At 39.9% G+C, this 27,110-nt stretch overlaps 1 protein-coding gene across 5 annotated transcripts in view; it reads left to right on the plus strand.

The window, feature by feature from the left end:
• SLC17A5 (solute carrier family 17 member 5) overlaps positions 1–27,110 on the plus strand; it is a 55,867-nt gene that overhangs the window by 18,939 nt on the left and 9,818 nt on the right. For 3 of the 5 annotated variants that reach the window (XM_058566772.1, XM_058566771.1, XM_058566775.1), the window contains 4 exons: positions 78–196; positions 7,617–7,775; positions 12,173–12,305; positions 13,978–14,125. In XM_058566772.1, the coding sequence (XP_058422755.1) occupies positions 78–196; positions 7,617–7,775; positions 12,173–12,305; positions 13,978–14,125 (559 nt within the window). Of the gene's footprint in view, positions 1–77; positions 197–7,616; positions 7,776–12,172; positions 12,306–13,977; positions 14,126–14,622; positions 14,692–16,191; positions 16,551–27,110 lie in introns of those variants that run through there. The other 2 variants (XM_058566774.1, XM_058566773.1) reach the window with 2 other exon arrangements.

The following is a 27,110-nucleotide window of genomic DNA, read 5'->3' on the forward strand; positions in this document are numbered from 1 at the left end:
GTTACATAATTTTTTCAAGACATGTAAAACTTGCTGTTGGTGTATTTTAATTATATTTAATTATTTTCTATTTTAAGGTATAGTTGGAATCATTTGGTTTATTTTATGGATCTCATTAGTTAGTGATACACCAGAAACCCACAAGAGAATCTCCCACTATGAAAAGGAATACATTCTTTCATCATTAAGAAATCAGGTATGGACTTTGGCACATTTAAAAAATAATTTCAGAACCTTTTTTTCTTCAGAATTAAGATACTGATTTTTTTATATATATTTCTATTGTGCATGCTCTAGGCAAAGTAGAGCAGGCAAATGAAATAAATGTACAAAGTATTGGTTTGTTTTGTCTGAGAAATTTCAGTTCTTTCTAGATTAAATCTATGAAAAATTACTTTTCTAAGTCATTTTAAACCTTCTAGAGTAATGACTGATTATCAAGTGAGTCTTAAGTTTGTCTTCTTAATTTAGAAAATAAAATGTGTCATTTATGAAAGGAATCTTATAGTTACATTCTAAATGTTAGTTATTAGAAAGCTAACTAGTGTGTTTTTATCTGTATTTTAAATGAGTGTAATTTAATAAGGAGGACAGCACGTTTATCATCATATATAATAATATAATATAGATACCTGTTTGTTCCTCTAGAGTAGATCTTTAAAAAAAAATTTATATCTTATTAAAGCCATATTTTTATCACTTAATCAAGCACCATAGCAAGTCAGAAAAAAAAGTCTGTCATAATTTAATATGGTAAATTCTCAAGCCATGGAAAGAAAATATTTGTCTTTTGGGAGGAATAAAAGAGGAACATGAAAACATTAGGAAAAATTAAAATATATACATTTTTTTCTTAGCATTATTAATGGCTTCATAGTTTATTAGTTTAAGAACAAAATATTTCATGTAAAACTCTTTTTGCCCATTAAGTTACTATTATTGATATTTTTATTTTTTTTTTCTTTTTTGCTGAGGAAGATTCTCCCTGAGCTAACATCCACTGCCAATCTTTCTGTTTGTGTATGTGAGCCACCACCATAGCATGGCCACTGGCAGACAAGTGGTATAGGTCTGTGCCTGGGAACAAAACCCGGGCTGCCCAAGTGGAGTGTGCTGGACTTAACCGCTAGGCCATTGGGGCTGGCCCTTCAATTTTTATATATATTATAATCAAGCAGTAATTAAATATTTACTCAGTCACATTTCTTTTTAAGTTTTTCAGTTTTGCTACAAATATCTATAAGCTGCTAAACTTGAAGAAATATGGCATCTCTCGGTCTTTGCTGAAGGTTGGCAGAAACTTAGAAGAGATCAATCATGCAATAAAGAAAGTTACTTTGAGATCTTAGTGTCCTCTGTGATGTTACTCAAATGAGTCACCCACTTTTTCCCCCTTAGGAACAGGTAAAAAGAATTTAATGCATTGTAAACAGGTCTTGCCACATAAAACTTGATATGTTTTGTCTCATTTTCTCAGCGTTGATGGTCAGCAGCTTGCTTCTTCCAATACTGCATTTTTATCATTATTTTTATGGACTTATGAAACCTTTTAGTTTGTTTAGATTTTTTAAAAATCTTTGTCTACCTTGATATGTGTCTAAATCTGTCCATTATCCAAACCTAAGGTTAATTTGTTTTTCCATGTACTTCAGAAAATGGAATCTTCAGAAGCAAGAGGAGTTAGTAGGATTAGGTTTCATGGAACCTCAGACTGCATTCTTTAACCAGATGATGATGTAGTTGAAGATGTCATAAAATAATGATGTGTTACCTGAAGCTCCACCTTTAAATCTTGGATCCAAGAAATGTGCAGCATCTGCTGTACTTCATTCATTCTTTAAACATTTTTTGAGAACTTCCTATGTCCTAGGTTCTTTGTTAGGTACTGAGGACTTAAAAATTAATAAGAGAAAGAAAACGAACAAGACATGGTTCTTGCGGGACCCGTCATCTCCAGAGGGAGACAGACATGGATGAACAGAACTTCAGTATAGCAGAGGCTGCATAATGCCGTGCTATAAGATACCCAGTACACCTGGAAACAGAGAAGGCAGGGTCCTCGGCCAGCCTGGGGACAGATAGGAAAGCTCTCTGGTGTCGATGCCCTCTCACCAAAGACCATCAGGAACATACCATGGTTGAACAAAGTTGGGGTTCCTGGTGTGTTGCAGTGCGGGAGAAGGCACACCCTGAGGACCACAGGGCATCTCGGTGAGAGTTGAGAGGAGCTGGTTCGAGTTTAGAATTGAGGAAGCTGTAAAGAACCCATGTTTTGCTCTGGAATTGGTGCTGTCAGAAAGCAGTAGCAATTTTATGATTGAGTGTCTTAACCCGAAGGTGGAGCTAAAGCTCTAATAGGTAAAGGAGCAGCAGGGAGAGGAGATGTCTGCCCCTTTTTGTGGTGAACGGCGCTCTTGTTTCCGTCTGTGCTCAGACGTGGCTGTGGAGTGGATTAGTTTCTGGCTTGCTCATCCTGCTGGCAGAGTGGCTTTGTTCACGCTTAGAGGGAGGACAGCACGGCCCAGCTGCTAGGAGCAGGCCAGCTCAGGTGATAATGGCCAGGGGCTGCTTTCATCGGAACAGTCTTGAAAGGGAGTTCGGAACAGTCTTGAAAGGGAATTCGAGTTAACCAGCCACACCGGGGGAGTGAGCGAGAGCAGGCGTTTCAGCCAAGGATGCGGGGTGAGCAGAGGCCCGCGGGAGAGTGGCGTCGGCCAGGGAGTGAGCAGTGAGCAACGGCTGACATGACCCTCAGACGGGGCAGAGGGCGCAGGGGACGCAGCGGGGCACAAGTCAGGTCACGGGGGTCCCGGCCGCGCTGAGGAGCTTAGACCTCATCCTTCAAGCACTGGGACGCCATCAATTGTCTGTGAACCTGAGGGGACAGAAGGAGGTTTGAGTTGTAGAAAGCTTATGCCGACAGTTTCGTGGAGGGAAAATCACAGCCAGACAAGCAGGGGCTCCAGTTAGAACACTTTCTCCGTTATCCAGCCAAGAAAAAGTCAACCCTTAGAGGCAGAAATGTGATTTCATTCTTATAGTAAGTAGATTTTACATTTATGACAGCATACCGAGTTCTAATTCTGATTCAGAAATTGTTACAAAAGAGAAATACAATCTTCAGGGCACTCTGCAGGTAAACTCGGAGGGCCGGCCCGTGGCCAGCGTGGCTGGGCTGCCCTGTCAAGTGAGCGCTCTCAGCCCATCAGCCCCAGCTCTGTGCTGGAGACCGTTTTCTCATCAACTGGAAGACACCACTGCTTCACCTGCTGAGGCTTGCTCAGCTAAGAGAGCTGGTATTGGTTTTTCCTTTTCTTTACTTAATTCTTTAACACAGCATATTTTATAACTGTTTCCTTCTCCTTTATACCTTTTAGAAAGTAGACAATTTTGCAACATTATGAAGCAAATGGGGACCTTGGTTTGAATATTTAGTTGCCATAAATTACGAAGGTTTATTGCGTGCAACTTTTCCTAAATCAATTTGCTGTTACTTGCATATGACAGGAAAACATTTTTTGTGAAGTTGCACATAGAAGATAGTCAAATATTTGTTGAATGAGCTTACCCTCCCTATATTCTAGAAGATTTCACACATCTGACAACAAATAATTTTTTGTGGTTTGTCCTTTTCTGTTTCAACTTTTATGAAAAAAAGCTGATTGAGCTATTATTACAAATTTAATGATACATTCTCTGTATAAGATTCCAGACCTCATTGATTGTTCCTTCAGAAATTCTATCATCAAATATCTAAAGAAAATTTGCTGTCAAATGTTGGCTGGGCAAATGATCTGAGCAGTTTAAAAATTACCTTCCCAGTGTATTTTCCTTTATCAGCAGTGGCATTTAAGAAGAGTGTAGAGCTCTGATAAGAACTTGCATAATGTGTTTGCCAACATTTAGGTATAATGAAGCCATGAAGTGTGTGTGACGTTGGTGATGGACAAATCATCTTTGACAGTAATGTTTTAGAAACAATAGCAAGAGAATCATTTCTAGATCTAGAATATCAAAAACAAGCTGTTTGCACTTTATTAGGGTCTTACCTTGAGCCTGTGTTGTCCATTGTGGTAGCCACCAGCCCATGTGGCTATTAAATTTTAATTTAATTAAAAATTCAGTTCCTCTGGCACAATAGCCGTATTGCACAGGCTAAGAGCCACATGTGGCTGCTGGCTACCGTATTGGGCGATGCAGATAGAGCACATTTCCATCATCTTAGAAAGTTCTATAGGACAGCGCTACCTTACAACCTGAACAGATTTTTTTAATGTCTGCTGGATACTTGGATAGTTTCTCTTAGTAACATTTAAAAATTCATCTTTAACTTGAATGTTTTTATAAATGAAGATATTTCACCCCTGAAATATAACTTATAATATGGAAATACTATAAACTGATCTCACAATTCTTATTGGGAGGAAAGAAAACTGTTGTTGTATACCCAGTTTACAGATGAACACTAAGCTGTAACATGTGCATATCATACTCGTCTTCCCAAACCTCTAACTCTGTGGGCCTTGTATTCCTGCAATAACTGGCTATTGAGAGCCTGCCACATGTCAGGCTTACGTGTGGGACATACAGCTGGTTTCTTTATCCCCTAGCTGTTAAGATATAATTGACGCATAACATTGTGTCAGTTTAAAGTGTATAATGTAATGATTTGATACTCTTAGATATTACAAAATGATTACCACAACAGGGTTAGCTGACACCTCCATCACCTCACATAATTACTGTTTCTTTTTTGTGGTGACAACATTTAAGATCTACTCTCTTTAGCAACTTTCAAGTGCATAGTACAGTGTTGTTAACTATAGTCACTATGCTGCACATTAGGTCCCCAGAACTTATTCCTCTTATAACTAAAGTTTCTACCCTTTGACCAACATCTCCCCATTCCCCGCCCCACCCCCTCAGCCCCTGGCAACCACCATTCTACTCTGTTTCTATGAGTTCCATTTTTTTTATTCCACATGTAAGTTATATCATACAGTGTTTGTCTTTCTCTGTCTGATTTATTTCACTTAGCATAATGCCCTCATCCATCCATGTTGTCGAAAATGGTAATATTTCCTTTTCCGTGGCTGGGTGCTAAGACATTGTTCTCCAAGGGCTCCCAGACCTCGGCCAAGAGGGGCTGGAGCTGATTCACAGCCACTTCAGGGTTCGCAGCCAGGACCGAGGTCTCTGTGTCTTCTTCCCAGTGCACAGGTGTCTAAGACTCCTCCTAGGTCCCTTGGCGTATGGTGCTGGGTCCCACAGCCCCACAAAACTTTTGTCTGTGGATGGATGCCAAGTTGTTGTTGGGGGTGGGGGGTACACGAGCAGGGGACACCTTATTCGTCCATCTTGCTGATGTCACTCTGCTCATATAGCTGCTCTTGGTTGGGTGATTTTCCAGAAACATCAGATTATCAAAAATTCAGTTGCTATTTATAGGCTGTGAAAATATGCCAGTTTGGCTAAATTTGCTTCATTTGTACAAACAAGATTATGTCTAAATACTGGTGAAAAGCCACAAAAGCTATTATTCAGAGCCATACATTCTTCTGAAACATGATTGTCAATGAGTGTAAATACATATAGCAGGAATCTTAAAATTATTACATATTTCAGGTTAAAGTTTATATTTCCAGGAGGGAGGATACATTATTCAGAGATCAGATAGATTTAAGCTCGTACCTTTCAGCACAAAAGTGTGATTTCACTTCCTTTGTGGGTTTCAAAGCCATATAAAAAGAGCTATGTTCCAAATTCCTTTAAATTCTAAAATCTCTAGACTGGTCTTTTCCTTCCACTTTGCCCTGAGCTTTTCAAGCAAGGGAGGTGGAGGAGGAGGTTGCAGATTTCTTTAATCTCTGTAGCAATGGGTCCTGAATTTTGCTGCACATCGAAATCACCTGGGGATCTTTAGAAACTGCCACCTACCTCCCACCCACCCCTAACCTGACTTAATTGGTCTGGGGTGACATCTTGGCCTAAGGGTTTTTTAAGCTCCCCAGGTGATTCTAATGTGTAACAAAGGTTGGGAACCATTGCTCGATAGAATCACCAGTGAAGACTTTTAAAATATACACCCTGGCCCTGCACTCAGAGGTTTTGTTTTTGTTTTCGATTCAGTAGGATGGGGTAGAGCACAGCCATCTGTAATTTTGAAGTGTCAAAGGTGATTCTGAAGCATAACTGGATTTGAGAACCACTGCTGTATAAGAATAAATGTTCCCTTGCCGTCTCTCCCCCCATATCCTCTACGTCTTTGATACATAGTGGAAAACACAGGAGCATATCTACCAAGTCAAATAAAAAGTCTCTAGGAAAAAGGCCACAAGAAGGTTGATACTGATGAACCCTGGAGGCAGAAACATAGATTGCTCTAGCTTTTGAGAAGAAACCGCAGAGCCTCGGTATACAGGAAATGTAATAATCTGATGCCCTAGACCAGTGGCTTTCTTAATCATGCGTCAATAAAAAGGTGAAGGCTAACAATCTGAATATATGTGTATTTATTCATGGTTATCTACATGTACTACTGTACTTATGTACATTATAAAACATACGTAAAAATAGACTTTTAAAGGGTGAATAAGATGAAATAAACAATATATACATAAGTTTTACATTTTAATAGGAAAAAACTTTTTATCACTTGAAAATTAGTAATAGTGATGTTTAATCAGAGCGGTGTTTGAACGTGCTGTGTTTGGTGAGCCTGCCATGGTTTTGCTTGGTGAGGTAGCTGACAAAGGCCTCATGTGAGGAAGTATCAGCTCTGCTATTTTCTCAGTGTTCATAGATGCTTACGTTATTAGAATTCTCTTCTATTGACTCTCTCTGTAAGAATCTTTTGAAGATGCTGTTGATTTTGTAAATTTGTTTTAATTAAAACTGGCTAATAAAATCCATAATTCCATTTAAAAAGGCAGGTATAAACTGTAATATGCTGCAGTACACTGAAGGCACCCAACAAGTGCAGATGCTGTTAAGCCCTTTGGATTGGGGAGATCGTACGACATGTGATTGTCTGGCATACTCCAGGGACAACCTATTTATTAAATATTAATAAAGCCTAATTTCTTTTTTAGAATGAAAGTGAGTATAGATAGAATTCTGTCATTCCACACCTCCATGGATCATCTTGCACCCCCTGGGGTGCTCATACCCTACTTTGAAGACCATTACTCCAGATAGCTGCATAAAAAAACCTTCTGTTGCACAGTTCTTATAAATCATTGTAATTGAATAAATATTAGATAATGAAATATGAATTCTGGTAGGAGTTCCAATCTCTTTGCACTTATGTCAACCTCTGAATTTGATTATGAAACTACTCCCTTTTTTATAGATGGGGAAATTAGTACTTTAGGTGACTGCTGACATTCATAAGGAGTGTTTAGGGTTGACATTATAGCTCTAAGATTACATTTCTGTTTTTTCTTCTAATCTGAGTCATGGACTCTCTATTGATGTTTAATATTTCAAAAGACTTGGTTTAAAAGTCGGGAATTTGCTAATCGTGGCTGATAACGTGTTCTAGACAAAATTTCAGCTGATAAGGCACAGATCTAAACATAGCTGTAGCTTATCCTAATTGTGCTTGTTTTTTCCAGCTTTCTTCACAGAAGTCAGTGCCATGGATACCCATGCTAAAATCACTGCCACTTTGGGCTATTGTGGTTGCACATTTTTCTTATAACTGGACTTTTTATACTTTATTGACGTTATTGCCTACATATATGAAGGAGATCCTAAGGTTTAATATTCAAGAGGTAAGAAAAAGTAATCATCTGCTTCTTATAGAGAGTGTACATTTTAAACTGCACACAGAATTTGTTTTGTTTTGTTTTTTTGAGGAAGATTGGCCCTAAGCTAACATCGGTTGCCAATCTTCCTCCTTTTTTCCTTTTTTCTCCCCAAAGTCCCAATAGATAGTTGCATGTCATAGTTATACATCCTTCTAGTTGCTCTATGTGGGACGCCGCCTAAACATGGCTTGATGAGCAGTGAGCAGGTCTGTGCCCAGGATCTGAACCAGCGAACCCCGAAGCAGAGCGCGTGAACTTAACCACTACGCCACCGGTCTGGCCCCAGAATTTGTTTTTATCTATATTGAAGGTCAGTTGTTTTGTGTCTTCCATTTTACTCTGATAAACTAAATTCTAGAGACTTCTCCTTTTGGCCTCACAGTTCCTTCTTTTCTCAGTGTGAGTTAACTCTTAATTCAAGGTACCTTTTGGCTGGGATCCCCTTTAACCATAAAGGTCTTGCTAGTCTGTAGTAACATGCCAGGATTTCAGATGACAAATGCAAGTAGTACCAGTATCCCCTGTAAAAGGGCTGGTGGGGGCTCTGCTGACCACTGGGAGGAGAGTGGGATTCGCGGGTTCTTGTGGGGAGGTTGCTCTGCAGCTAATATTATTTAGGCACTTGCAAAGCTGTGCGAGAAGGGCCGTTCTGAAACTGCCAGTTCGTGTTGAACTCATCAGATAACTCATCCTGTTATCTCTACGTTGACAGATTTTGTCTTTCAAGAGATTGAGGAAGAGCGTAAAGAGAAAGAGGCAGTTTGTAGGGAAAATTGGTGGTATGTTTGTCTTCAAAATGAAGGGTAGATCAAAGACCTAAATGTAAGAAGTAAAACTCTTAGAAAGTGTACATCTTTGTGACCTTGGACTAGGCAACAGTTTCCTACGTATAACACCAAAAGCACGAGTGACCAAGGAAAAAAAATAGATAAATTGGACTTCATCACAATTAAAAACTTTTGTGCCTCAAAGGATACAATCAATAATAAAAACCCACTGAATGGGAGAAAATATTTGCAAATCATATGTCTGATAAGGGTCTGGTATCTAGAATATATAAAGAATTCGGGGCCGGCCCCGTGGCTTAGCGGTTAAGTGCTCTCGCTCCGCTACTGGCGGCCCGGGTTCGGATCCCGGGCGCTCACCGAGGCACCACTTCTGCCGCCATGCTGAGGCCGCGTCACACATACAGCAACTAGAAGGACGTGCAACTATGACGTACAACTATCTACTGGGGCTTTGGGGGGAAAAAAAAAAAGGAGGAGGATTGGCAATAGATGTTAGCTCAGAGCTGGTCTTCCTCAGCAAAAAGAGGAGGATTGGCATGGATGTTAGCTCAGGGCTGAGCTTCCTCACAAAAAAAGAGAATTCGTACAACTCAATAATAAAAAGACAACCCAATTTATGCTGGGCAAAAGATTTGAATAGACATTTCTCCAAAGAAGATATACAAACGGCCAATAAGCCCATGTAAAGATGCTCAAAATCATTAGTCATTAGGGAAATGCAAATCAAAACCACAATGAGATACCACTTCACACCTGTTAGAATCCAAAAAACCAGAAAATACCAAGAGCTGGTAAGGATGTAGAGGAAATGGAACCCTCATACATTGATGGTAGGAATGTAAAGCTGCTGTGGAAAACGGTTTGGCAATTCCTCCAAAAGTTAAACATAAAGTTATCTTATGACCCAGCAATTTCATTCCTAGGTCTGTACCCTGGAGAACTGAAAACATATGTCCACACAAAAATATGTACACGAGTGTTTACAACATCATTACTCATAATAACCAAAAAGTGGAAACAACCTAAATGTCTCATGAATGGATCAAGAGAATGTGGTCTGTCCTACAGTGGGATGTTCCTCAGCCACAAGTGAAGGGTAGCCCTAGAGGTGGAGAAGCAGCCCGGGTGCTGCACGTGAAGACAGCAAGGCTGGCTGCACAACTGCATTAGCTAGCTACATGGACTCGCAGCGTTAAACAGCGTTCAAGTTGATCTCAGTCACTTATCTCAAAGCATACTGAAAACATTGGCCACATGGACCAAACCTTAAACTTCACAGCTAAGCTGTGAAGAACTCCTCTGGCTGCTTTTGAAAACCGAGATCAGTGATACTGAAGTATGTCTGTGAACTGCACTGACAGAAGTTAGGTTGAAATGAGGGTTTGGCAATGGCGTGGGATGGCTTTGTCATGAGAACCTTGTTTCCCAAGCTCTCTGTTAATGGCACCTGGCTGGGCTGTACTACTGTAGCGATGAATTGCATGCAAACTTAAAGGTCATTCCATTGATGTCTCTATTTGAGATTTTCCTGGGAGAACTATGGAAAAAATGAAATACCAATAGCTGGCTGGTCATTAGTGTTGTGTTAATTGCCCTCATCTATTTTTCATTGATTGTTTTTTTTAAATTCTATAATGAGAGACTATAAAACTGGAATCTTTTATTTTGCATTTTTATACAAAAAAGGCGTCTTTCTGAATCAAAATTAGAAGAAATGTGAATAGAGTTTGAAAATAATCCTCTAGTTGTGTAGAAGCCTCTTTTTAAATTGGATTTTTTTCTTGAAGATCAATATGTTACATTCATGAAATGGCCTTTGTTCAAGATAAAGCTTGCTTTGAGAAGCATTGTACTTTAAATTATAATTTCGTTAATTTACAGTTTTAAGGCTCTGATCCTTCGTTATAAGCTTGCTTTTTCATATAAGTTTAGTTTCATTAGTTATCCTCACTTTTCTTTTTTCCTAGTTTTTTACAATTCTGGTATCCCTATTTCTTACAGCTCAGTGAGGGTTGGGGAAATATCTGTTGCCTATTTTGGATCTTAATATTTTGTAATCAATTTTTTAAATAAATGAATACAAGGAATCATATCGTTGAACAGAAAGCATAAGAAGTGTGGAAGATGCCCATGGGTGTCTAGATGTTGAAGATTTCAGTAGTTTTAGGTTGTGAAGAGAATTTCAAACGTTGGAACTTAGAGTGGAAGAATTCGGTAACTCTGATGAATTACGTCTTATCCCACTGGGGAACAGGACCAAGATCAGAAAATTTACTTCTCTCTTTGCTACAGTTTATTTATGTGTAGGATTCTGCCACAGATAATGATACATGTGATCCCACTATGCAGAAGTCTAAATGGAATAAAATTCAAAGAGCAAATTACTGAGCTTAATACCAGAAAGAAAAATCGTCAGCTACAGAAGTAGAACTGGAAGCATACAGCATCTGAATATAGAGGACTACAAACTGTGATGGAAAAAGTAAATCTTGGGCCGGCCCCGTGGCTTAGCGGTTAAGTACGCCCGCTCCGCTGCTGGCGGCCCGGGTTTGGATCCCGGGCGTGCACTGACGCACCGCTTCTCCGGCCATGCTGAGGCTGCGTCCCACATACAGCAACTAGAAGGATGTGTAGCTATGACCTACAACTATCTGCTGGGGCTTTGGGGGAAAAAATAAATAAATAAAATTATTAAAAAAAAAAAAATTTAAATCTTTTCTTAAGCACACTTAAATTTAAAGTATTAAATTTTTCTGCTCTGTACCATTAATGATACAGATGGAATTATTACCAGATTTAAATATCACTGATAAAATATCTTCCTACCATTTTTGTGTGTTTGTAAAACACTCACAGGTGTACCCGTCTCTCTCAGACTGTAACAACATTTGTTTTTTCAGACTTAGGCCATTTAGTCTTGGCAGCTCAGGTTTATGCTGGGGAAAAATGAGTAGAAAAAAGAAATTTCTCTCTTTTTTTTTTTCCAAGTATGTGTTCTTGATTTTGCAGAATTTCCTAAAAAGCTAACTGTCAAACCATTTTCTACAAAGCAAATAACACATTTCCATGATAAATTTTGTTTCATATCTCCTGATGTTTTCATTTTGTTTAGGTGACAACTTAAAGGAAGAGAAGAGGGAAAAAATAGAGGTCTGTCTGTCACCTCACTGCCTTTGTCCTCTGCTCCGAGCATGTGCACCAGGCACCTGGCCTAGGTGGTGTTCACTTTAGAATAGCTTCTTAAGCTATACATTTGATTGATGTGGCTTTCTGTATCTATATTTTATTTTATAATAAAAATATTTTTAAGATAAATAAGTGAAAATTGAAGACAAAAACTGTTCATTGGGGAGAATCCATAGGCTAATAGGAAGACTTGTCTTCTCTCACTGAAACCGCAGCCAAAGTCCCAAAGTAACATTCAAGATTACCTTGAGCAGACTGGACTATGTAAACATTAGCTGTATATTGCTGTGTATTTCCTTTGTTTTCCAGTGGTGGTGGATGTGCGTGTCTGTTGTTTTGGTTCTTCCTCCCACCAGAATTAATCCTGTATCATCTTCTTCCGTCCAGAATGGATTTTTATCTGCAGTGCCTTATTTTGGCTGTTGGTTATGTATGATCCTGTCTGGTCAAGCTGCTGACAATTTAAGGGCAAAATGGAATTTTTCAACTATATGTGTTCGAAGAGTTTTTAGCCTTATAGGTAAGTGAAGTGAATCGAGTTTTGTTTGGTTTATGATTATTTACTATGTTTATAGTGCAAGGCAAAATAAAAATGATAATATTAGTCATTTATGTTGTTCACATATCAAAACAGTATGTTTTAATTTTAATGCATGAAGTGCATGGTTCAAGATTCTTTTTGAACCATGCGTTTTGAGGATTAAGATAATATCCTTTTATCTCCACCATAGTCTTCTAAGTATAAAAAAATGGGTTGCTTTCCTGAATATCATCCCCAAAGTTTAAAAATAATTTTGTTTTCAGCTCTAAGTTTGCAGTGAAAATAAAATATTATTTAATTTAAATATTTTAGTTTTATTTAAATATTATTTAAACGTCCATCCCTTTCCTAAGTGAAATCTCAATCCAAAAATATTTACTAACATCATTATATCAAATGAGGAGCTGTAAGTCAAAGAACTCAAAGGAACCTTAAATAATTATGTGTTTCAGATTCTGCTTTCAGAAAGATAAATTTTAAAACTATCTAGGACAATTATTCAATTTTTTGAAAGATCTTATGTAAGTAGAGACCCTGGAAGTCGCTGATGGCTGGACTTCAGGAATTACATTGTAAAAGGACCCTATTCAGGATAATTCTGCAGATACCTTCTGAGCACCTGCTGCTGGAAGGCTGTCCTGTTCCATTGCTTACTTACTTCAAACAAGAAATGTTTCCACACCTGCAAGTGAAGTAAATATCTTTAGACTCAATTCAATTTTCTCTTTTTTGGCTTCCTGTTGACCTGCTCTGTCTAGTATGGTAGCCACTAGCCATATGTGGCTATTGAACTTTTTAAAAATAAGTTCCTCAGTTGCAGTACTATTTCCATCATCACAGAGTTCTTGGATCCCACTGCTGTCGACACAGAGAAAAAAGGGCAGCCCACTCGTTAAGTCCCTCCTGTTACCTATATTTCATGCCTAACTGCCTGTAATAAACTATGCTTATTGTCGTCAGTTGTTTAAATCCTAGATGGAGCATTTTTCTAACTTTTTCCAACAGAGTTTATTATTTACTGTATCTTCTTTGGTTATATGGACTTTTTTTTTTTTTTTTGGTGAGGAAGATTGGCCCTGAGCTAATATCTGTTGCCAGTCCTCCTCTTTTTTCTGAGGAAGATTGTCCCTGAGCTAACATCTGTGCCCATCCTCCTCTATTTTGTATGTGGGATGCCGCCATAGCATGGCTTGATGAGCGGTGCCTCAGTCCACGCCTGGGATTAGAACCTGTGGACCCTGGGCCGCCAAAGTAGAGTGGGCTAACTTGACCACTACACCACCGGGCCGGCCCCGATATGGATTTTAAATCACATTCTATATCAACTGTTGCTTCTCTCGAGAACCATGTTTTTCTCTTCTTGCTCACTCTCTAACGTCTAGCTGAGTCCTATTCACCTGTAGATTTAAGAACATTGCTTAATGAAATTTTCCTTTTACTTTTATATTTGTTGCATTATGCCTATATGTTTTCCGGGAGTTTTTTTTTTTTTCATGAAACTGCATAATTTAAATTTAGAGACTTCTAGGCAGTACAGTGTTTTTACGGTAGGTGGCAGTGATATTAAGTCTCAGATTTATACTCTGTTAAGGTAGAGCCCACCAATGCTGATGCCGGGGCTTCTTTTTCTTCCGTGACTCCTCAACTCCAGGAATGGCTGGCCCTGCGCTGTTCCTGGTAGCTGCAGGGTTTATCGGTTGTGACTATTCTTTGGCTGTCGCATTCCTGACCATATCAACGGCACTGGGAGGCTTTTGCTCTTCTGGATTTAGCATCAACCATCTGGATATTGCTCCTTCGTGAGTACTCATATAAAGATTGGCTATGATTGACTTTAAATTCATTTTTTTTTAAATTGTGGCAAAATATACATAACATAAAATTTACCATTTTAACCATTTTAAAATGGTGTACAGTTCTGTGGCGTTAAGTATATTCACATTGTTGTGTTTCCCATCACCACCATCCATCTCCAGACTTTTTTGTTTTTCTCAACGAAAACTCTGTACCCGTTAAACAGCTCCTCATCCCCTCCTCCCAGCCCCTGGAAACCACCACTGTACTTTCTGTCTCTATGAATTTGACTACTCTAGGAATGATTTTAAATTCTTAAACAAGATTTCAGTTTACATGGTAATTAAAGCATGAAATTGTTTTTAATTAAACTTTTAACTGTCATCACCTTTGTACACAGTGTTCCCATAAACACACTACATAGAATACTTTATAACTTGTGTCTGTCCACCCAACTAGAATAGGATCTCTGAAGGCAGAGACTCTGTATTACCCTCCTCAGGGCTCAACATGATGTGTGGCACATAGTGGGCATTTAGTTGGATGGATGAATGCCCAAGACCAGACCCAGGTATTTGTTCAATTATTATCTTCCCTATGTGCACACATATTTGTCTAGCACTTGATAGCTTACAAATCACTTTCACAAGCATTATCTTGTTTTATCCTTAAAGCATTCCTATGAGAAGGGTATTCTTGACCTATTTTATGACTAAGGAAACTCAGATTCAGAGAAGCTAAGTGATTTGTCTTAGACCACACGGCTAATAAATGACAGAGCCAAAACTTGAACCTAGAATTCTTACTTTTAAGCCTAGAATTCCACCTAAAGCCACCTCTCTGGAAATATTCTTTGGGCCCCATACTTCTAGAATTCTTTTGTGCCAGTTGACAAGGTAGAGGAAAGAACTGTGCAAATATTTTAACCCAGAAGATTTGGCACACTTAATTTTTTTTTAAATAATGGGTATAAATTTATTTTTGGAGAAAAGACAGGTGGCCCTCTACCATCTTTCCCCTACCCCAAATCCTACACACCTAGATAACCACAGAATCTTCTTTTTTTTTTTTTTTTTTTGTGAGGAAGATCAGCCCTGAGCTAACATCCATGCTAATCCTCCTCTTTTTGTTGAGGAAGACCGGCTCTGAGCTAACATCTATTGCCAATCTTCCTCCGTTTTTTTCCCCAAAGCCCCAGTAGATAGTTGTATGTCATAGTTGCACATCCTTCTAGTTGCTGTATGTGGGACGTGGCCTCAGCATGGCCGGAGAAGCAGTGCGTCAGTGCACCGGGCCGCCAGTAGCGGAGCGTGTGCATTTAACCGCTAAGCCACAGGCCGGCCCAAGAATCTTCTGATTCCTGTTAATCCTCAGTCTTGGGGCCGGCCCGGTGACACAGCGGTTAAGTGCGCGTGCTCCACTGCGGCGGCCCGGGGCTCGCTGGTTCGGATCCCGGGCGCGCACTGACACACCACTTGTCGAGCCATGCTGTGGCAGCGTCCCATATAAAGTAGAGGAAGATGGGCACGGATGTTAGCTCAGGGCCAATCTTATTCAGCAAAAAGAGGAGCATTGGCATCAGATGTTAGCTCAGGGCTAATCTTCCTCACAAAAAAAAACCCTCAGTCTTCCATCCCTTCAATCAGTACTTCAAGATAAGCTCCCCTAACCTGACTGTCACAGAATTCAAGCAGACCTTTGAAATCATTCTAATCTAGTCTCTCATTTTATATAAGAAGTCCAAGAAGGTTCCATGGGATTTGAGTCTTAGTGCGCACATCTCATGGCTGAGTCCTGGCTGCCACTCTGCAGTGCCATCTACTGATGCCCATGCTGGGCCCCTGCAGTAGTGCCTTTTCATCTCCATCCCCTGGAATCCTTCCCATTTCACACCCCAGTTCTTCAAAAAGCCTTTCCAGACCATGACTGCCTGCTTTTCTCTCCTCCTTTTCTCAGTGCATTCCATTTATAATTTTATGCTAGATGCACTCATATTAACTGCCTTACCTTAATTTGTAATCATTTCTAAATGTAACTCTTATCTATCCTATCTCCCCAATTTGGATGTAAGCCCCCTCAGACTGCAGTCTTCTATGTCCATATCACGGCTTCGGCACACAGAGAGGCACACCAGTTCCGTGCTTGTCACTCAGTTGATTGACATGATCATACCATGACAGTGGGAGCTGCAGTGTGCTTATCCCTCACAGTGGGGAACCAAGCAGAGAAAACCAGGAGCACTTAGACATTGGACCAAGAAGCCATTTGAAATAAATGGTAATCCAAGCAGAAGCTCTGAGACTGTAAGCTCTGAGAGTGCAGGGGCCAAGTCTGTCTCGTTCCCCCGAGTGCTGGGCCGTGGTCGGGCTCAGTCAAGTGCATGAATGGAATAATGAAATAGACTTGAATATTCAGTACTGTGTTAACATTCTTTCTGAAAACCATTTGTGTATTGATCTTATTGTGTGTCAACACTTTTCTTTAAAGCTCTTTCTTTACTATTCATGTGTAATAAAATCAGTTTTTTATATTCTCTCTTAAATTTAAATACAGAATTCTTGGCCAGCATGCAAAATCCTCCACATTATAGCCCCAACCTGTCTCCATCATTTTGTTCCTCCCTCCCCTGCCTCACCTTCTATGTATTCTCTGCCCCAGCTGAACTAAACTACTCTTTATTCTCAAAAAATATCCCCCAGCACACACACACGCACGCACACACGCACTTCCCCACCTTTGGCCCTTTGTGCATGCAGGTCTGTATGCCTGGAATGCCCACACTCTATTTGGATTTGTCTCACGTCTTGTCGTGATTAGATTCAGATAATGCGTCCCTGGCCAGAAAACTGGCCTGTGACCTGCTCAGGGAATTGCGTCCAGAGGCCCCTAGTGATGTTAATTTTGATCACCCAGTCAAGATGTTGTCAAGTCTCTCCAATAGCTAGTTACTTTTTTTCCCCTTTAAAGCATCTCTGCTTTGAGATCATACAAATATCCTGCTCCTCCTCAAACTCCCCTCACCACCACCACCTTAGATTTAGTATCCATTGATGACCCATGCCAAATCAATCTTTACTATGATGGTTTCAAAATGGTGATATTTCAGCCCTACCACTCCCTCCACATTGATCGGTCAGCATTCTGTTGTAAGGAAGATCTCCCCTTCTCCTCTGCTTGTTTATCTATCTGTCATCAGTGTGGACTCAGAGATTCCTAACTTACTTAATGAGTTATAATCCATTCTTGTCCTTCTTTATTTTCAAGCACACATTATCTCAGATGTAGCCAGTGGGAGCCCCTTCAAGCTGGCTCCTATGGCCTATCAACTTGCCCCATCTCCTTTTTTTTTTTGAGCACTTCCTTATTGATGAAACAACCAGATGTTTCAGATTCATCTTGTACCTTCTCTGCCTTGAAATGCCTTGAAATCAGCCATTTCTCCAAGGGAGCCTGGTTCCTTTTAGTGAGGAGTGGTATTTAGAAACCAAGACCCCGGCAAAGATCATATGCTTTCATTACTAAGTTATTGCCTCTTCTCAGCAGATGTTAATTACTTCTTAGAAATCACAGAAAGTGATTTTGTCAAAGGTTTATTTACAAATAGATACAAAAGTCTGCAATTTTACCAAATTATTTCTTTTCCTTCTTTTGTATGTTGAATAATCACCTACTAGGCTTTGTTTTGAATCTTTTTCCACTTTCTTAGCTTTGGGATTTTGAAAAGTGATCCTTTAGTCCTTCATAGAATTATATAGTTATCAGTGTAGATGTGTAAATCTTTCTAAAGTGAATTGTACTGATGCCTTTCGCCACAAACTTAGCAAAGATGACAGCTTTAAATGTATATTACGGGCCGGCCCCGTGGCTTAGCGGTTAAGTGCACACGCTCCGCTGCTGGCAACCCGAGTTCAGATCCCGGGCGCGCACCGATGCACTGCTTCTCTGGCCATGCTGAGGCCGCGTCCCACATTACAGCAACTAGAAGGATGTGCAGCTATGACATACAACTATCTACTAGGGCTTTGGGGAAAAATAAATAAATAAATAAAATTATTTAAAAAAATAAATAAATAAATGTATATTACTTTTATTATTATGTTATTATTTCCTAATTCTAGTAAATGAAATATGAAGCTTGTTTGATTATTTTTTTATTTCTATGACCATAACTATTAATTAGAGAAATTGATGGGTTAAATAGCTGAGTTTGTATATCAGCTACATGTATATGTATTTAAATAGCAATTAAAAGTGTCTGCATAATAGTGAATTCCACAGGGTACTATGTAAGTTTATATTAACAATAAAATTGAGATTGAAGTCAAAATAATGGCTGCCACCAAAGTCTCAGTCCCTGAGGAGGTGATCCCAGCCTGGGGGAGATCTCACCCCTCGCCGAGGTGTGCCCCAAGCCTATCAAGTGAGTCTCTTTTTGCCAAAGGACTGTGCACCTTTCTTTCTGGTGATTTTAGGTTGCTGTTTGAAATGGGTGAATTTGTGTGTGGGCTCTTTAAGAGCAGGCTTTTCTTTCCCTTATCTTCAATAGCTTTTCTGGGAGTGTTCCCTGTTGCTATTAATAGCCAGCAAAGCCAGATATTATGACACTCCTCTCAGTTGTGCTGAGTCCAAAAGCTGCTTGTTGTGGCAAAGCCCTCCCACTCAGATCCCCCACTCCTCCCAGGAACGCTTTGTACCTTCAGATTGCTCCCAGCTGTGATTGGTCCATGGCTAGAGTGTGGCTTTTTTCTCTCCAGGAAGGAATTTCTGCCTCTTTCACCTCAGTCAGCACTGTCCCCTTTTATCCAGTTTCCGGTTCTCTCTCAGGGGTAATTGTTTCAAGGGTAGTTGTAGATTTGTTGTGTCCATGGGAGGAGGTGAGTTCAGAGTCTGCCTATGCCACCCTCTTCCAAGCAATCTCATTAAGATATTTTGCACACTCAACTTCTCTACTCTGTACCCATCTCAAAACAATTTCAAAACGAATGTTACTGGAATAAAAAAAAAAAACGTGGAAAAATCTAAATAAATAAAATAAAGCTTTGCTTCAAAAAAAAACAATTTCAATAGACATATTTTAGTGTTCAGCCATATTCAGTGGCTATTATGTTATATATTCACTTTTCACATATGTATTTACCTTCACATAATTCTTTTATGGAATTAATTATGTTAATAATAACACATGACTGCATATTACTTTACCTCAGTAATTTATACCTTGCTAATCGAATCACAGTGCTGGGATGGGAAGACCTCCCAAGCTTCAGAATTCCCACAAAAGTTACACTGCAGAAGCCTACAGAGCTTATCGGTCTTCTATGTGGCTATGAATCTGGCAGTTGCTCATTTGACAATGGTAACTACTTGGCTTAAACAGTAATATTTTTGCTAGTAATTAGACATTTGTAGGAACAATAATTGGTTGTACACTGACTACTAAATAGTCACTCATTTTACAGAGTGGTACCTTCTTGAGTTAATTATCTTCAGTCATAGTTTTTCCTATGATTAAAATCAATTTAAACTTTCAGAACCAGAAATAGATTTGATTAATTATTCAACTTATTACAATCTTTGCAGTGTTTAAATTTTGAAGTTCAAGAATTCTTTGTATAATTTGATATGATTTTTATTTTTAAACCAGAAGTTTACATTAATCCTTGTTAAATATAAAACCTTTCATATTTTTAGTATGAATGTAGTGGCTGAATTACATTTTTAAAAGCATAAGGTTCTGATATCAAAATAATAGTAAAAGTATTACACTATATATGGGAAGTCTACTATGATCAAAACCTCTTCTAATATCTCTTATCCTATCTATCATTGCAATCATGTTTTCACATCCCAAGGTTGGTCATGCATGAAAGTTTTGTTGTAGTACCTGTCACATCATGTGCCCAGTAAATATTTGTTGAATGAATGAACCTCTGGTTTTAATCACAAGACTAGATGTCTAATGTTGGAATTATTGACAATATACCAGAGAATTTGTCAAAGAGAAATTAAAATAGAGGGAAGAATTTTGTGACCCTTACAAGCTAGCAAATATTTATTGAGTATATATATTGGTGAGTTAAAAACCGAAGGAGTTTGGGGCTGGCCTGGTGGCGTAGTGGTTAAGTTCACGTGCTCCACTTCAGTGGCCCAGGGTTCACAGGTTCAGATCCTGGGCGCAGACCTACACACAGCTTATCAAGCCATGCTGAGGCAGGCGTCCCACATATAAATTAGAGGAAAATGGGCACGGATGTTAGCCCAGGGCCAATCTTACTCAGCAAAAAGAGGAAGATTGGCAATGGATGTTACCTCAGGGCTAATCTTCCTCACCGAAAAAAAAAAAAAAACTGAAGGAGTTTAACATAATGATGAAAGAAAAGAAGCATACTTGAAAAACAAATTAACTTCAAGAAAACTTTGTTAAATTTAGTGATAATTTGAAAGATCTGATAGAGATATAATTGAAATAATAACTCCTTGAAGAAGTAAAGGCACAAAAAGCCATTTCTGTGAGAGAGGATAGGAAGAAGTCTGAACTAATTGCTGCACAGTGACTTGAGGCATGTATCTGAGATTACAAAGTAGAAACTAACCCTGATTACCAAAAAAAGGATAGACGGAAATAGCAAATAATTACAAAACTGAAATATGTTCCTTTATGCTACTAACTAGAAAAAGAATCTGGAAATATTGCACATGAAGTAAGTTAAACAAATGACATTGTCCAATTATGTGGTTTATAGAATCATAGGAAGTTAGAACTAGGAAGGATTTAGAGTAATCTCGTCCCTCACTGCTCAGTCCCTAGTTGGTCCAGGGACCAGTGGCATCAGCATTACGTGGGAGCTTGTGAGAAATGCAGAACCTCAGGCGTCACCACAGACTTCCTGAACTACAATCCGCATGTGAAGATCCTCAGGCGATTCTTGTGCGTGTTCAAGGTGCAGCCCTGGTCTAGTCCAGTCCTCTCACTCACACAAGCCTTAATGGAGTGTCTCCTATGCATGTAGCACTCACACGACACTACAACAAGTAAACCCAGATCCTGCTGTAAGGAGATAGTCTAGTTCAGGAAAGAAACAATAAAAAAAATAGACAATTTGGGCCGGCCCCATGGCGGAGTGGTTAAGTGCGCGCGCTCCACTGCTGGCGCCCCAGGGTTCGCAGGGTCGGATCCCGGGCGCGCACCTATGCACCGCTTGTCAGGCCATGATGTGGTGGCATCCCATATAAAGTGGAGGAAGATGGGCACGGATGTTAGCCCAGGGCCGGTCTTCCTCAGCAAAAAGAGGAGGATTGGCAGATGTTAGCTCAGGGCTAATCTTCTTCAATCAATCAATCAATCAATCAATAAAACAATTGTAACATATTGTGATAACTCATTCTTTTGACAAATACTGATCAAATGCCTGCCAAGTGCCAGCGTACAGCCTGGCCTGTGAAGCTTTTACTCTAGAGTGGTAGACAAGAAAGAATCACACAAATAAAATCCAACTTTTTGAAGAAAAAAATGAGAGAATATAATAAGGAGATGTAATATAGATCAGGGAGTAAGGAAAGATCTCTCTGAGGAAGTGACATTTAAGCTAAAGCCTGAAGAATAAGTAAGAAGTTAGCCAGGCAAAAAAGGAGTAGTAGTCCTGACAGAAGAGTTTACACAAGTGGAAAAAGAAATTGGTGCCTGTCTCAGTCTGCTTGGGCTGCCATAACAAAATACTGTAGACTGGGTGGCTTAAATAGCAGAAATTTATTTTCTCATAATTCTAGAGGCTAGAAGTCCAAGATCAAGCCAGCACAGTTGGTTTCTGGTGAAAGCTCTCTTCCTGGTTTGCAGAAGGGCCGCCTTTTTGCTGTGTGCTCACATGGCCTTTCCTCATTGTGCGTGCATGCTTGCAGGTGTGCATGTTTGCGTGCGTGCAGAGAGCGAGCCAGCTCTAGTGTCTCTTCCTCTTCTTATAAGAGCACCAGCCCTATCAGATCAGGGCCCCACCCTTATGACCTCATTTAACTTTTATCACCTCCTAAGGACCCTATCTCCAAATACAGTCACATTGAGGGTTAGGGCTTCAACGTGTGAATTTTGGGGACACATAAACATTCATTCCATAACAGTATATTTCAGTTAACTGAGAGTAGGTCGTTTGTGGCTGAGATGCAGAGAAGAAAGCCACTGGGGAGTAAGCAGGAGCCTATAGTAAGCATTTTATATTGCATCCAGAGCAAGTAGGAAATGACATTCTCTGTATTTTAAGATCGCTCTTGTGTGGACAAGAGTACAAATAGAAGCAACCAATTAGGAACCTATTGCGGTAACTCAGTTAAGAGAAGATGGGGTATAAAGAAATAGATAGACTTGAGATGTTTTGCGAATACAATAGATGGGAATTGACAATAGGTTAGACCTGAATAGGGAAGACGATATCAAGTATGATGATTTCCAGGTGTTTTGCTGGGCAACTGGGTAGATGGATATGCCACTTACTGGAATTGAGACGCCTGAAGGATGAAGAGTCTTGGGGGAAGATAAAAATTTCAGACATGTTAAATTTTAGATATTTGAGAAAACATCTAGAAAATAGTAGTTGTAGGCAGTTTGATATTTGGATCTGGAACTCAGAAAAGCAGTGTGACTGGAAATAAAAATTAGGAAATAATAAACCACATGTCAAAGTATTTAAACACAAAGATTGTCTGGGGAGGGCAGTTAGAATGGCAAGCGATTGCGGGACTGCATCTTGACAAACATTTAGAGACCAAAAAGAGGGGAAATAACCAGAAAAGGAAACTAAAAAGGAGCAACAGAGAGACAGAAGGAAAATCAAGAATGTGGTGTCAAGGAAGCCAAGACTATCCAGTCTCCAATTCAAGAATGAGATCTGGGGCCGGCCCCGTGGCTTGGCAGTTAAGTGCGCGCGCTCCGCTGCTGGCGGCCCGGGTTCAGATCCCAGGTGCACACCGTCGCACCGCTTCTCCGGCCACGCTGAGGCTGCTTCCCACATACAGCAACTAGAAGGATGTGCAACTATGACACACAACTATCTACTGGGGCTTTGGGGGAAAAAAGGAGGAGGATTGGCAGTGTATGTTAGCTCAGAGCCGGTCTTCCTCAGCAAAAAGAGAAGGATTAGCATGGATATTAGCTCAGGGCTGATCTTCCTCACAAAAAAAAAAAAAAAGGTTAAAAAAAAAAAAGAATGAGAACCAGATGAGAAATAAAGATTTAGGAGTCGTCAACCTATGAGTAATAGAGGAAGTCATGGAATTGGATAAAATTACTCAGCAAACTGTAATGAGAACCTTGGGAAACCATTAAGAGAAAGAAGAGGCTGATGCAGAGATAATTGAGAAGAAGGAACAGGAGAAGGATAAGGAAAATAAGTAGAGATTGAGATCCCAAAGGGAGAGCTTGATCAGCAGGGTCAGATGCCAGTGAAAGCTCAGTCAAGTAAGAATACAAGTGATCCTTGAGTTGGACAACCAGATGGAGAAGTTTATTAAACATCTTGGTGAAAATGCTTCCATGGAGCAAGGAGAAGGAAGCAAGCCTGCAGTGACTTAAGGAATGAATGGAAAGATGAGAAAATGAAGACAGCATAAAGCAGTAATTTCAAAAGTGTGGTCCTTAGCCATCCACATCAAAATCATCAGGAGTGGTTCTTTAAAATAAAGTAGAACCATTGATTATAGGGCGAAGGAATCTGTGTTTTGTTGCTCCTCCAGGTTGTTCTCATGGACATCAAAATTTGAGAACCACTGCCAATAAACAGCTATTTCAAAACTATGAACTATGAAGGGAAGGAAAAAAGCTAAAGGTGGACACGTATTGATGAAAGGTTTTTTTTTAAGATGAAAGAGACCCAAGCTGTTAATACGCTGAGAAAAGAAGGCCAATAAAAGATGAGAGATTAAACTTTAAAGGAAGAAGTGAAAATTACTGGTTGCTAGAAGGCAAGAAGGAATGATATCCGGAGTCCAAGTGGAGGGATCAGCTTTCAGCTGAGAAGAGAAGGAAGGTAGTAAGGTGGGTTCAGTTGAAGAAGTTTTCAGGTGAGATGAGAAGTTGAGAATTGTGGTGGTTTAAAAGTATGTCCCTAAATTCTTCAACACTCCTCTCTTCAAAAAGTGGAGGCTACTTTCCCTCCCCTTGAATGTGGGCTGGATTTAGTGACTTGTTTCTCATGAATAGAATATGGCAAAAGGGATGGTATCTGACAAGGTCATAAAAGACATGGCAGCGCCCTCCTTGCTCCCTCTCTTTCTCAGATGATTCACACTGGGGACACCAGCTGCCATGGAGTGAGGATGTGTGCCCCTGTGGCAAGGCCCACACGGGAGGAGCTGAGGCCTCCAGCCAGCAGCCATGTGATTGAGCTTAGAAGTGGATCCTTCTTGCTCCAGTCAAGTCTTCAGATGACTGCAGCCCCAGCCAACATCTTGGCTGAAACCTCATGAGGCCCCCTGAGCCAGAACCACCAGCTAAGCTGCTCCTCCATTCCTGTCCCCCACAACCTGTGAGATAATCCGTATTTGTTGTCTGAAGCTGCTAAGTTTTGAGGTAATTTATTACGCAGCAATAGATAACATTGAAAAATCTTAACTGTGCGTCTTTGGTTTCTCTGTGGCATGGGAGTCAGGTTCGTTGCTGAGACTAGGAAAGAAGATAGGCAGAGTAGAAGACTTGAGAATGATAAATGTTCAAAATAACTACTGAGAAAAATAGTCCCTAAGAACTCATAGAAGGGATTTTTGGCATTGATGAGCATCAGCTGAAGTGGGAGATTACTTTTGTACTCTCACTCTTTTACAAAGTTGTTATTTCTTTCAGTGGTGTTCAGTACCCTAAATGTAGGACTGAAAACGTGCTGTTGGATTGATCTAGGATTGAGATTTTAACAAGCTTCGGGTTGATGAACAGTCAAAGGGATATGGGAATTGAGAATTTTGGCACAAAAGAGGTCTAGGCTGTGTTGTCTCCTAGATGCTTTTAGTTAAAGTAACAGAAATCCTAATTTAGGCTGCTAAACAGCATGACCTATTGATTCACTTTATTGTAAAGTCCAGAGACAGTAGACTTCAGGCAAGAGTTGATATTCAGCTGTCTACTAATATCACTAAAGATTTGTTTCTTTTCAACTCTCTACTCTGCCTTTCATGATACTAGTTTTACCCTAAGGCTGAGTCTGCTTGTAAAATCACACAATGAAATGATGGCCAGTAATGACCAGAATTACATGCTTCTTCATTCACATCAATCAAGAAAGAAAAGGATCTTTGCCTCTCTCAACCATGGAAATAAGTCCTGGGCTTCATTCCGATTGAACCAAACTGAGTCATGTATACAGGAGAACACCATCTGACTTTATGACAGTTAGCACCCCCCTGCCACCTCTCAAGTTAGAGGTGAAGGAGCCAGTGCCCCTCAAACCTCATGGAATGGATGCTGAGGAGGCCATTGGTAACATCCACTACAACACGGGAATATGTGAACACAAAGGACTCACTTTGAAGATGAAGAAACTCAAGCACAGAGGAGTTATGTGACTTCCAAAGTCAGAGCTAGTAAATGGCAGAACTAAGACTTGATTCCAGGTCTTCCAGCTCCATGGTCCAGGGATCTTTCTGCTACATCAAGTTGCCTGTCAATTGCTTAGTTGGAAGATCTTAAAAATTGATCATTATAGAGGCACTAGTAGTTATTTTGAAAACTCATTGCAGAGAACAGACACATACTCTGGTTGCTTCAGTTAATGTGAGTTTATTATAAAAACTAAGTAAATAAATATGAGAAGTAAAAATGATAAGGAACATAAAATCGGCTCAGTGGCCACCCAGCCAGAAGGAAGCCACCCACTCCGTTTCATGGAGCTGAAATGTGGTTCAGGATATATCTGCAGCCTGAAGTCTGTCAGGAGCTCTGGCATCTGGCAAGGACCCCACTCTGCTCTCTTAAACTGGGGTGAAGAAAAATTGGATCATCAAATAGAAATGGGAGCTATTGTCAAAAGAAGATGAAAGTGGATGCTGGAGAAGAAAAAAACAAATATACATGGTACCTACCACATGTGATCCTTGTGAGGATTAACTAGAACACACATGTTCACATGTGCACTTAGCTCATATGTAATAAATGCATTTGCACATAATGCAATACACTTAATCATTATTTTCTGGCAAACTTGGAGTCAGGTGCCATGATCAGCGTCACAAATCAGTGCAAGTGAAATATTAAAGGAGGATGATTGGTGAGCTCTTAGAAAGGAAAATATTGATCACTAAGGAGCCAACATTGGATCACTAAGAGCCAAAATAGCAAAACGGTCTAATTTCTCAACATCATATTTAGCCTCATACATAGAAGAAACACTATATTTAGCATATCAAGATTTCAACAAGGTCTCCTGTGATTCCTTTGGACAGGACGGAAAAAGATGGATTGGATGTACAAGTACATAGATTTGTAATTACTAAATTTCAGTGTCATAGCATGTTGATTAATGGATCTAGTCATTCCACGAACTCTGTGCCAGGCACTGAGGCGAATGTTGAAGACACAAACGTAGCAGTAGCGTGGTCCCTGCTTGCGTCTGCGTAAGCTTGTGCCGGCTGGGAGGGTGATGAGGTCATGTCCTGAAGCGTATCCTGGACAACAGCAGGCAGAATCCCGGAACTGGGCTTCAAGCATCAGCTGAGTAGTCGAGCTCTATATCTTCAAGACCCTGGCCCAGCCCTGATGTTGTGTGAGTCTTATAAGTGAAAAAGACGTCTTTATCTAGATATGGTATGAAGCTCAACAGTTTAGTAACATAAGTGATGCCAGCAAATAGCTGTAGAAGTTAGGAGACTCGTAAGTGCCTATGTGCCTTAGGTCAGGAACGATGCTGTGCTTCTCTAAGCTGAGCGAGGGACCACATTTAAGGCTGTGATCAGCATGTGTAGGCATGTGTGTGAACAAGATACGTAACTTAAAATTGTACAGCTGTACAAATGTAA

This window comes from Diceros bicornis, chromosome 23 (assembly GCF_020826845.1).
Source record: "Diceros bicornis minor isolate mBicDic1 chromosome 23, mDicBic1.mat.cur, whole genome shotgun sequence".
Taxonomy (NCBI): Eukaryota; Metazoa; Chordata; class Mammalia; order Perissodactyla; family Rhinocerotidae; genus Diceros; species Diceros bicornis.